The 12,166-nt window shown below is 45.6% G+C and overlaps 1 protein-coding gene across 4 annotated transcripts in view; it reads right to left on the bottom strand.

The window, feature by feature from the left end:
* Pde1c (Phosphodiesterase 1c) overlaps positions 1-12,166 on the bottom strand; it is an 879,030-nt gene that overhangs the window by 33,794 nt on the left and 833,070 nt on the right. For 3 of the 4 annotated variants that reach the window (XM_070531076.1, XM_070531077.1, XM_070531075.1), the window contains 4 exons: positions 11,638-11,673; positions 6,461-6,643; positions 4,882-4,948; positions 3,494-3,610 (listed from right to left, as the gene is read on the bottom strand). In XM_070531076.1, the coding sequence (XP_070387177.1) occupies positions 3,494-3,610; positions 4,882-4,948; positions 6,461-6,643; positions 11,638-11,673 (403 nt within the window). The remainder of the gene's footprint in view (positions 1-3,493; positions 3,611-4,881; positions 4,949-6,460; positions 6,644-11,637; positions 11,674-12,166) is intronic. The other variant, XM_070531078.1, reaches the window with a different exon arrangement.

Consider the following 12,166-nt stretch of genomic DNA (forward strand, 5'->3'; position numbering starts at 1 on the left):
GGGAGAAGCCTCGACAATTGCATGGTATTCTTCGGGCCCAGTAAACGGACCTCCGAGATAGACGCGGATGGTACTGAGAGTTTATAACGGCGCACCGAAGTTTAGCAGCATGTCCACCGCAGTAACACATTGCCTGGATTACATTTCCTTGGTTTATAACTCACGCAAACCTAACTTGCACGCTTGACCTAACTTGCTCAACCGCGCTGCAAACGCGAGGAGCATGGAGAAGAGAAAGCGGCAAATGCACAATAAACCACAAGCAAAGAACTCTTGTTGTGAGGACCACTCACATGGCTATTTGTCATGCGTTAAAATGTGAGCACATGGACGTCTTCGCAGTTGCCCTATAAACCACCGCCACATGGTTGGCTAGAAATTGAGATCGCTCGTTTGATATCAACGAAGCGGGGCCCAGGCGAACGGGGTAATCAGGAAAAAAAAAAGAGAAAAAGAAAACTAGTACATATCTGCAAATCCGAGCAACTCATACCTCAAAGGCAGCGAAGCTGCGTGAAGGAATTATCACATTCTTTGGAATTTATATAGGAGTTCGCCACCGCCCGAAATCTGCCAAAGACTTAGCGAACGCATCACGATGTGATAGCTCTGTAATACTGTACTATCCGCTATATCCAACTCATGTTCCTGTATGCTGCGCCAGCTCTGCCGACGCTGGCGTCCGGCTGCGCGTTGCGACGGCGTGGTCATACGGCCGCATCGGGGCTGCGATGCAGGCTGCGTTACTGGCTGTTCACTGGCTGACATTCGATACCGACCACGCCGAAACTAAAACCGCTGTGGAACTTCCCTTAACAGCTTCGCTGCGAAAAGCTGCATATGGACGGATGACTCGCATTTCTGCTAGTTTGGCTATAAAACAAGTGCCAAGCAGACATGCAGTAAGGCCAATGCGAACATGTTATACGATATTACGCCGCGTTTCGGCTCAGTGCGCCCAGCTGCCGTTGAATTATCGGTGGGCGTTTTCTTTAAGAATCGAAAGTGCACGATTAGCTACGTGTTTGAGGCGCCATGCGACGGAGCTCACCAATCACGCAGTTACGTAAGCTGTCTTTCCCCCCTGCCCTGTACAGCAGGTGAAGTGCGTAAGCGCGAACGTGAGGTACAACGCAAACACGCCGTCGTCCTCTCTTCATCGTTGCCATGCCATCGCCGCTACTTCGTCGTCATGGGTCGGATCCGCATGTTCGAGCGCCAAACATTCAAATTTTATTAAGGCGAAAGCCTTAGATAGTTCATGGGCCAAAAAATTGACCGTCCGGCTTTATGGCACCAAAATTCAAGCGTATGCGCCAGTATTCCTACATCAAAGAGAGACAGAGAGAGAGAGAGAGAGAGAGAGAGAGAGAGAGAGAGAGAGAGAGAGAGAGAGAGAGAGAGAGAGAGAGAGAGATATTATCTCCCTTTGCGTTCAATGGACACTCTTCAATAATCGGTATGGCCACAAAAGTGTTTGTGTGTGGTTTTCCCGGTTTTGCTCTTCGCCGAGCAATGTGCACGTGTATTATGACGTTTTGATGAATATAAATACGCCTGCGAGAACTGGAAATATATCTGTCACTGAAAGCACAGAGTTGCATAAAATAATTACTAGAGGGTACTCTGGCGCTAGTATTTACGGGAGCTACAATGGGAGCGGCTGAGTCAGCATAGGAATTATGGGACGTACATGGATTAGCCTAAACTTCGTTCTTCTGGCTTCAAACGGCTGCGTGACCTTGTAAACTCATAAATTTCAACAAGGTAGTGTGTAATAGATAATTAAAGTAACATTATTAAATTATTTGAACATAAGGCCTCTAGCACAGAAGCCCGACATTGAAACCATTACGCCACGGACGCATGCACCGACAAGAGCCACCGATAAGACGCATGCATTTCTCGCGGACTAGTCTGCGCGTTGAGACGCTTGGTGCGTTTCGGTTTGCTAACCTCGACAGCCTGAACCGCTGCAACTAGTAGTGATTGTGCGTGTTCGCAGAGTCTTCCGCACTTAGAAAAGTATTAATTGTTCTGACATTTAGGAAAATGAAGGCACATAAAGCTTAACACAGTCGCAAGAACGTCTGAAGCCACAAGCACGAAGGCCAGACAAATCCATGAACTTCTCATCATTCCCATGGTGGCTGAACAAACTATTTCTGTGTCCTTCTCATACTGCCTGCGCTTCAAGAACGTAGAACGTACCATATATACAAGCCCATGCAGCTACCCTCGTCGAATAAAATGCTAAAATAATAAAAAATATAATTCAGTGAACCTGTGTATGTGTCTTAATGGCCTTCATAGACTTGTCACGACCTTAAAAATTAAATTATGGGGTTTTACGTGCCAAAACCACTTTCTGATTATGAGGCACGCCGTAGTGGAGGACTCCGGAAATTTCGACTGCCTGGGGTTCTTTAACGTGCACCTAAATCTAAGTACACGGGTGTTTTCGCATTTCGCCCCCATCGAAATGCGGCCGCCGTGGCCGGGATTCGATCCCGCGACCTCGTGCTCAGCAGCCTAACACCATAGCCACTGAGCAACCACGGCGGGTACGACCTTTCTAACGTGCCATTAACCACGCAGAGCCAGTGGCGATGCCTCGTCGACCGAAAAAAGAGAACGGGTAAAGAGAAAACCAAGTAAAGAGAAAACAAGTAATAGGAAGTAACAATGCATTCGAATGAGATAGTCAAAGTAATTTAATGAATGTCTCCTGAGCGCGCACGCTTTCGCCTCCATCCTCTTTAGCGTACGCTAAAGTGACTGTCAACTTTTTTTCTTGAAAGGAGGAGCCGAAACAAAAAGCCGAGAGAACAGCTTTGAAAGTGTACCGGCCCCTATGGCGTGACAACTTGTGCAATGAGATCACGTTTGCAACGAATTATTTCGTATGCCGCGGTGAAATTCCTGTATTTCATATGTATTGTGAACGCCTCTGCAAGGAAGTCCACTACAACAAATCTGCTCGTACAACGAAGGAATATAGGCGTCCACGATGGCTGATTTGTTACTTGACAACGAACACGTGTAGAGGCGCCGCCACTGCGCTCTGCAGTCGTCACTGAGCTGCGCTGCGCATAGGCAATGCCAGTCGACAGCATAACAATGACCGCGCAGGAAAGTCCCCATTTCGCAGTAGCGATGGTGGCTAACGTTTAGAAAATGTTAGCCACGCGTGCAAAAAATGATGTGTGCAAGAAATGTGTGCAAAAAATGAAGGATCCCCACTATTGCTTCGAGCCCCATTTTTTTCACCAACTGTCGCAAAGCTTTCAGTGATGGCTTCTACTCGATGTTTTTCTGCCACAGTACTAAACCATAAATGACACAGGAAGGGCAATTTCGTCAGCAACTGATGCGCAGTTTCAGTTAAAAAAAAAATCCGGTGGCGGTAAGGGTGTGTGTCACTTTTTCACGCGGCAGTGCGCAAGTGTTTTCACGCTCTGCACAAAAATTCACCGCATGCTTGAAGACTCACCTTGAACTTGTGGACTATCCCATACCTTCCGAACAACTCATATGTCAGATAGCGCAGGACTTGTCCATTTGCTACCTCGTTCACGTTGAACACATCAAAACACCAGTCGTCTACAGACTGTAGAGAAAGAGAAGGAGGAGGTTAAGAAAACTTTGATATGTCGGCCACACTAATGACGAGAGCAATGCAGTAACAACGCCTCGTAGATAGACCTCGGCTGCGAGAGACGTTTAATACAGGACGCGGTACTAACTACAGTACTTTAGCTGAACGCTAATATGGACTACATGTGAGGCCCACCAACATGTACCGCAGTCACAGTGCAGCGGCGTTTTCACAGTACGGTTCACGATCTCGTGTTCTGCGATAAGAGCGCCATAGACACCACGGCGGGCGATGTAACACGGAACATTAACGGCTTTAGGTTATATGGTATATGAGCCGTCGCAAACCGAGATTCGCTGCGACAACTTCGGATAGTACCTTTACATTATTTCAAACCTTGCAGATAGTTTATAACATTGTGGTTGATACTATAGAAAACGAACACCTAAATCTTTAACTTGGTTGTAAGCGAGACCAAGAGCAATAAAAATTTGGAGGACGCTAAAGCTTTGCCTTTTAAGTGTGGAACTCGATAGCATTCAAAGGTCCCTGTCTGCTTCTGACGCTTCCCGGCAACCGCAGCTTATGTAACCGTAATCTTTACCCGGAAACGCTGGCGGCGAACGCTATACTCGAAGAAGAGCTTTCTTATAAAAACGCGGCCTCTTACGTGGGCTGCGGATGCGCGCAGGCGAGCGCCATCTGGATGGGGTTGCAAGGAACCGCTCTATGAATGGTATAAACGCTGGAAAAGGGGTTTGTGTTTGAGTTTCCGCGTAACAGGATTATGTTTTCTCGTATATTCAAATTAAAGTCCGACGCTATCATGTCTGCTGGTTGCGTGCTAGTCGTACTTTACGATTTTTCCGACGCATTTTACTTTGAGAAATTCAATTAATTCGATCAGTAACGTATCTGCGCTACACGGAGGGCCTGCGTGGTTGGGTATGCGTGGTTCGGAATGATTTTTTTGCTGATAAGACGGTAGACGCTGGAGGCGGGACGCCGACGCCGGATTTTGTGCGACACGGGGCCCTTAACGCTATCGCGTTAAAAATAACGCTTTGCCAAAGTGAACATTATAGCTCTCTTCAAATTCCGTGAGGTCAGCCGCATCCCTTCATCCGTATAATCGGCGTACAAACGCAGGAACATGCACAGTAATCCCACAATGTACTGTACACACTTTGTTGTTGAAAATTACTGGCTTATCAGAAAGAATAAAAATAAATAACAGATATAATGAACATATTGTAAATCGATTGATAAAGATGTTGACTTACCTTGAGTAAAACTGCAAGGTGATTAGGAATCTGCAGGAGCGTTGAGCTTGACATCCGTCGGTAAATTCTAAATAAACGAAAATATATATAATGATATCTACAAGAACCCATGTCTGTTTTAATTTCGTACAACCTTGCACTTCTGATTTACTAAGGTAATGTTTGTACGGTAGCCTTAGCCAGGCGAAAAACTGGACAGTTTGATAGGTGCAATCTCTTAACGGATAATTAACTGGAGGAACAATTATGTACTCACTCAAACATCGGCAGCACGGATGCACTGCATTAATTACAAGCGCGATTGGTGCTTTGTACAATAGCGATAAGCACCTCACAAGTGACATGGTTAGCCATTCAAAGAATGGTGGCAATTGTCTGGACAACCAGAGGTTTCCGTGCCAGCCAGTCTAATTCAAATTACCAAACCAATAATATTGGCACAGATTACCGTATTTTCTGTCTGCACCTGGTGTGTAGGCCGCAGGGGCCCTTTGGAGCTTCAAATAATATTTTTTTTTAGATAGCTCGCGCCAACTGCATAGTCTGAAGGGTTTAACTTTGACTGAAAAGAGGTTTTTAGCTTATTTGCAAACAGTATACAGCAGGTAAGCTAAACTTTTATTGTCAACTTTGTAAACACCTGGGATTAGACTGCGTATAGCAGTTAATTCTAAAACTTGTCAAAATCACTCTCGTCGGGTCTGCCAGAACAAAATAAGTCAGTCATGTCGAATTCGACGAAACGGCTACTGTACACTTTGATGACATGTTTTCATGGACCTGGCGCATCATGACACACCACTGTTGAATTTCTGGTGACCTACTGCTGATTTAGCGCGGAAAGCATCTTCAGGCGCAATCAGGCCTTATTTAGTTCAAGAACTTTTACAATTGTATAGTCGGTAGACTATAGTACAGAAATTACGGTACTCATATGCGGCTTCTAAAGAAAAGGATTGATTGCTTGGTACATCTGCAGCACTTAAAGAAAAGTTAATTATAGTAGCAGTGCAGTACCGAACATCTGCACCTCAGTGGTAAGAAGGAAATGCGGAAGAATGAGAAGAAATAGCATGACAGAACAATGGGAAGTTTTTCTTCATTTTGCTGGCCTTTCATCGCGCTGACCTTAGTAGAACTATTCACATTTAAGCTGTCTTACACGCGAAAAACACACGTACGTTGTTAGCTAGGTATACTGTCAGGTGGCAGGTACACTGGCAGGTGTACGTTCCTAAAAAACGGATATGCTTGGCTATTCGGGCATGCAACGCATACGCGCTGTTAGGACAGAGATGGCGCGTAAACCATTCACATAGTTGAAAACGCTTTCATTTGCGTTTCTACGGGTATCCATTTGATCAAGTGGCGCAACCATAGTGTCTCGAAATTAGGGTCGTATCTAATGCATGCACTTACGAAAACTATTTCATGTCTTTCGTCGGGGACTAGACAACAAAGGCGGAAACACAAGAGTTGACGTTACATTCCTGCCTGACCGTGCGCTCTAATTCTTGTTCGCGTGGAAGCAGTTTCGCAACGTCCCGGCACAGGGAACAAGAAAAAAAAAAGTGCTCACTTCTCAACCATAATGCCTGCCCGGATAGCGTTGGCCACAGAACGAAACCGTGGCTTGTCCTCCGACCGCTTCCTCTGCGTTGCCGCTTGACGCGTGAAGGTGGACGCCAACCATTCTCGCACTTCATTGGGCACCGCATCCGGTTGCACTTCTGACAGGTCATCCTCCTCGTCCAGCATCTTCCTGCAGGCCGCCAAGTCGTTTTCAACCACCCTGCGCCCGCACTCAAAGTGACACTATTAAAGGGTCGCAGACAAGGACATGGCGCAGACCGCACTGTGCATGCACTCAGCAGTGTTACGCGATATCACGTCTCAGTGACGCATTACTTAACACGCGTCCTCGACCAATGCGCGCAAATGCACACAAGGACGGGAGGACGAAGGAAGAAACTCTGACGAAGTGGCACTTCGAACAGAAGGAGCGCTAATATGATGTAATAAAGTATATACAGAAAGTGGTACCTTCTCAGCAAGTTCAAAGTACGCATGGTCATCATGCTTCACTGATGACAGGATGAAAGGTGATAACATACTTTCGAAACCATAGATAAAAACCAGCCTATCTTCCGAACGACCTAATTAATACCGGCTATGCCTGAGGTCTGCGTGTGTTTAATTTAGCTACTTGAGTTGTTTTTGAGACAGTTAGATCGCCGTAATGAGAGAAAGAGAAAAAAAATCCGAAGACGCCTAAGCATTTCTTATGAGTTGCGAATGCGAAAGTACAAGTCTCCTTCGAGTTATGAACTCGCGGGCAAGCGAGCGCGTTGACACGCTTGGCGTGTTTTGATATGGCCTTACCGATGCGCAGTTAGAACGCAGGCGAGAGCTTCAGCAGACAAAGAACGCGCGCATAACACAGGCTTCCTAGAGAGAGAGCGAGGGTGACGTGGCGTCGCGACGATTCCCTCTCCCATCACGCAACAGCTGGCCCACTATCGCGGCAGCAGGTGTTCCCTTTCACCTGCTCTGCTCCGTCGAGGCGAGCCCGTGACGTGGCGTCGCAGCCAATGGGATATGAGGTGCCGTTTCGCTCCTACAGATTACAGACGCCGGCTTTTTCGCGCAATAGGCTATTTGACACTTTCACATTAAAAAAAAAGGACTTGGAGATTTCTGTCGCCTCTATTATCTCGTGCGCTGCCGGATTACTGCTTTTCTTTCGCGATGAGCTTACAATCATGAAATAGCGGTTCGCAATAGTTTCCCTTGCAGTGCATACTAATATGCTCTGTTATGCAATTTTCGAACAAAAAATTTAATTGGGGGGTTTTACGTGTCAAAGTCACGATCTGATTCTAAGGCACGCCATAGCAAATGATTCCCGGATTAATTCTTACCATTAGGGATTCTTTAACGTGCCCCTAAATGTAGATACATGCGCATTTTTTTATTTCGCCTCCTACGAACCCGCGACCTCGGGCTCAGTGGCACAACACCATAGTCACTAAGCTACTGTGGCGGCTCGCTTTTCGAACATTGTTGCAGTGCTGTTTAAGTTTTCTGCTTAAACAGCGTTCTACCTGTCCAATGTATTAACGGCCACCGGACAGAAGGAGCCGGCACATTTTCGCACAGCGCCAAGTCACGTCCGTGACTGGCGTGGTAATCATTGTTCGCTTGCAGTTGCACAGTCGTGACAGTTTCTTAGGTGCTGAAACCAAATTCCTGATATTTACACTGTTTCTGACCTCCTTTGGATGTGAGTGTAGAACTACATATATTTCCTCTGTTAACCTCTCTGCCACTGAGGCAGCAGAAAAGTGGCGTACTTGACTTCAGCATAACTTCGGCAACAGAGCTAATCTTAAAATCGGGAAAACGTGCGCATATATAGCATATGGCCCACCTACGCGAGAAAACTGGTTTGTACCTTATGAATACACGATATATTGAAAACATTTAATAGGGCGTGTTTCGCAATTGCTGTTTTAAAGAGTTTGCAATGCTCGAACGGAACTGGGAACAGCAATTTGTTTCCTCGAGGTTCGTACAACCAGCACACATGGTAAGCTCTAAATTATGGGGTTTTACGTGCCAAAACCACTTTCTGATTACGAGGCACGCCGCAGTGGGGGACTCCGCAAATTTCGACCACCTGGGGTTCTTTAACGTGCACCTAAATCTAAGTACACGGTTGTTTTCGCACATGGTGAGCTCTGAAGCAGAGACTGATGCATAGGAATCGCTTAGTATTTTTTCTGACAGCCCATAGATTATCTTTACTGGTTGTAGGCATTGTTTAAAGATAGCTTAGCGCGCGTGAAGCATCTTGCTAAAAATTTGCGGGCTAGTTTCCGCATAGACGAGGTTGACATCGATCATCATTATATCGAAAGATTTTTTTTGCACTTCTGTTTTGAAAGTGGCATGTAATTTCTTTTCCCCATGCATGCGGAGTACAAGTCACTGGGAATAGGTGCGACGCAGGATCCAATGCCTGTTCTCTGTTGAAAAAAATCCAGTCAGCAAACGTTGTAAAACGAGTGTAGGTCAAGGAATGCCGCTACAATGACTCTCGCCTTGTTGTGAAGATCAATGACACAATGCACATCTATAAGCCCTTTAACAGACAACTGGTCATTCGGGAGAAAGCAATTTGACTACCTATTTGACATCACGTAAAAATGTCTGAAATGTTCAAGAAAAACTTAATGACCTGATCAGAATTCTTAGTTAATCACGGGTCATCCATGTCCAGTAACCTCTTTTAAAGAAATAGGGCCCCAAATGTTTTCCAGGTATCATGCTCAGATACACCATAGCCATGAATGAGCAGCCGCGCTGATGTTGTTTAGCTGAGGCGGAAATTTCAGGACCGCATAATTTGATTTTTTTTCTATGTGACGAGTTAGGCGCAACAATTTTAGGCTGCGCGACAACGCGCGAGATAATTAGAGACAGCAGAAATCGTCAAGCTTGATGCATAAACCTGTTAGCGCTCCGTCGACTGAGCTGTCTCGAAAGCAGCTCAACTACTTAATTTGAACGCACGCAGGCCGCACGCATAGGCGACAATAGGTCGGCCGATAGATAGGCTAGTTTTAAAGCGAAGCTTTCTTAGCATGTGCGCGCGCAGTTGCGCACGATAAAGCAAACCGAGGTGTCATTTAGCGATACAAATCTTAATTACGATAGAAGTTAATTGCATGTTGGCAGGTCTCGTTTCCCTAATGATCGTGCTAGTCTGGATACGCATACTCCTAGCAGAGGGACTTCGATGTCACAATAGTTTGCTGCGTACCCTATAGGCGTCTTCGTTTGCCACGCCAAGTGGCGCACACCGTGCACGCGCGCGAAGCAAAGCGGATAAATAAAAGCGAAAGAGCGCGGCGCTCAGCTGTCGAGCCCTGAGTGGTCGTCTTCTATCGATCGCGTTCTTCGATCAGGTATGGGGAAACTGCTGGCCGATCGCATCGTGCCGCCAGCACACACTGCACTGCGCCACTTTGCGAACGCAGGTAGACTTGTTTTTTTTCCCCCCTTACAAAACTGCTAGAAACGTTTGACAGAGAGATTCAGGAACAGCATAGTGCCATGCGCTGCTGAAGTATGCCTTGGTGGCGATTTATGTACACGGCGCTCAAAAAAAAAAAAAAAAGCAGACCATCCGGTCGCGGGTGCGCGAACCGGCACCCTCAGGCTGTACGTGCATGTGCGATTCACGCGCACAACTTCGACGCAGTGCGACGCAGCTTTAGAAGACGCGTGCCTGTCACGGGTCGAGCGAGAGTGGAGTTTTTTTCACGCAACGCCCTCTCGTTAATACGTATGCTGCTTTTAAATGCTTGATTTAACTTTTTTTTTTACAGAAATCTTTAGTGTAAAAAATTAAGCCTGGTACATTTTTTTTTTGATGCAGGTGACAAGTTTTGGTCGAATTAAAAAAAAAAAAAAGAGAGAGAGAGACCAATTTGCCAGCCGATTTTGTAGCCAAGAACGACCTGAAACATGACGTGACCATTTCGCGATCAGAACACCTTAAACATCCACGGAAGATGTGTCGCCCGCACCGTACACATATCTCCATTCTTGCGACAGTTAGTAAAAGATTAAAAAAAAACATCAACAAAATAAAGCTCGAATTCGTTCTAGAAACACTGTCTCACGTTAATTGAAGTTCAAATGTTATGGCAGAAGACTAATTTTGACGGCCTAAATCCTCGCATTATGAGTAAACGATCCCACAAGCCTTTTGTAAGTCGATTTAACCTAAAAAAAATACAAGTAAAGCGGGCAGTGTCCGAAAAAGATATTGGTAGGACCAGACATTGTCCAGCAAAACAGCATGTATTGAACACACCAGAACGTTCCGGTTCACTGGAGATGACTGATTATTTAGGAACAGTTTTTTTGTGATGTTTCTTTTTTTAGCATATGATAAACTACCGGGCTTCGCTATTTTTATCGTCAAATATCAATTGACTTATGGCCTCACAAGCTTGTTTAACGCTGTCTTGAGCAGGACTTAATTTGGGCCCAGTTGGCATGGGTTCATCTTGAAAGAAATGGCACAGAAAAAGAGCACACGTAGGACTAGAAGGAGGAACTTGCCCTATTGTTTAGTCTCGCGAGTTGTCCTCTTTTGTGTAATTTATTCCAAAATTACACCGACTTGTTCGCTTTAAGGCGCATGTTTATATATTGAAGACAGTCGTTTAAGTACACGGCGGGGAGTACATTAAACACGTTCCTCGTCTCCGACGTTTCTCGCGAGAAAGTATTTAGGATGAAGCTGTTTATTGTACTGCGGGAAGAAAAGTTTACGGAACACGGGTGGCTGCGAAAAAAGTTGGTTATTCTCGCATTCATAATCCACAGGCAGGGTTTGAAAAGTGTTGTCCGCTGCTGTGAGTGCCATCAACATGACGCGCTCTTCCATTTCAGGCTGCAAGTACAGGCGCGTGGGATGTTTAGTTTCATTTGCGACACCCGTGACTCGTAAATTGTTGTTCCCGGTAGTACAGGCAACACGAGCAAACGATACAGATAAACCATGAATGAACCCGAAAGCACAAACACTCAGCAATTGAAAAATTTTCCGTTATTTTCTATTTACGTGACGATGACATTACGCACATTGGATACCATTTAGAACAGTGAAACCGCGCGCGACCGTTTCTGGCTACGGGCGGGACACAACATCTAGAAATTCAATAAATAATATATGCGTACCGAAAAAATGACTGAGCACCTTTGGAAAACGATCCGCTGTAGCGACGAAAAGAAACAAGGCAGTGTAAGCTTTCATCTTGCAAGCAACAGGCAACAGCTGTTAAACATAGGGTAATGCAGGGACCGGGGAAAAAAAAAGAGGTCAACATAAGGCACTGGGCACAACAAGAGGAAACAAGGCACCACTTGACGCTAAACAATGCAAGCACACGTGTCAGTACGAAAGCCTTTGATTACTGCCTACTCAGAAATTATGTCCAATGTCTACAGCTCGCGAGCAGAAGAGCCGAAGCCTTGGTCATGCATAGAGGACGCTACGTTTCTACTTTAACGCTAGCAGAAAACATAATTTCTATACGAGCTATATATTAGAAGCTCAATAACAATGAAGCTTAAGTTCTTTCTCGCAACACTCGAAGTGCCTAGGCTTAAGAGCTTCGTTAAAATTAACCACGGTAACTTTAACTTAACACTTACAGGCTTACCCTGAGCGCACAGAGAGACCCTAAGCTGCTTGATGCAAAGCATG

This window comes from Dermacentor albipictus, chromosome 1 (assembly GCF_038994185.2).
Source record: "Dermacentor albipictus isolate Rhodes 1998 colony chromosome 1, USDA_Dalb.pri_finalv2, whole genome shotgun sequence".
NCBI classification, from domain to species: Eukaryota; Metazoa; Arthropoda; class Arachnida; order Ixodida; family Ixodidae; genus Dermacentor; species Dermacentor albipictus.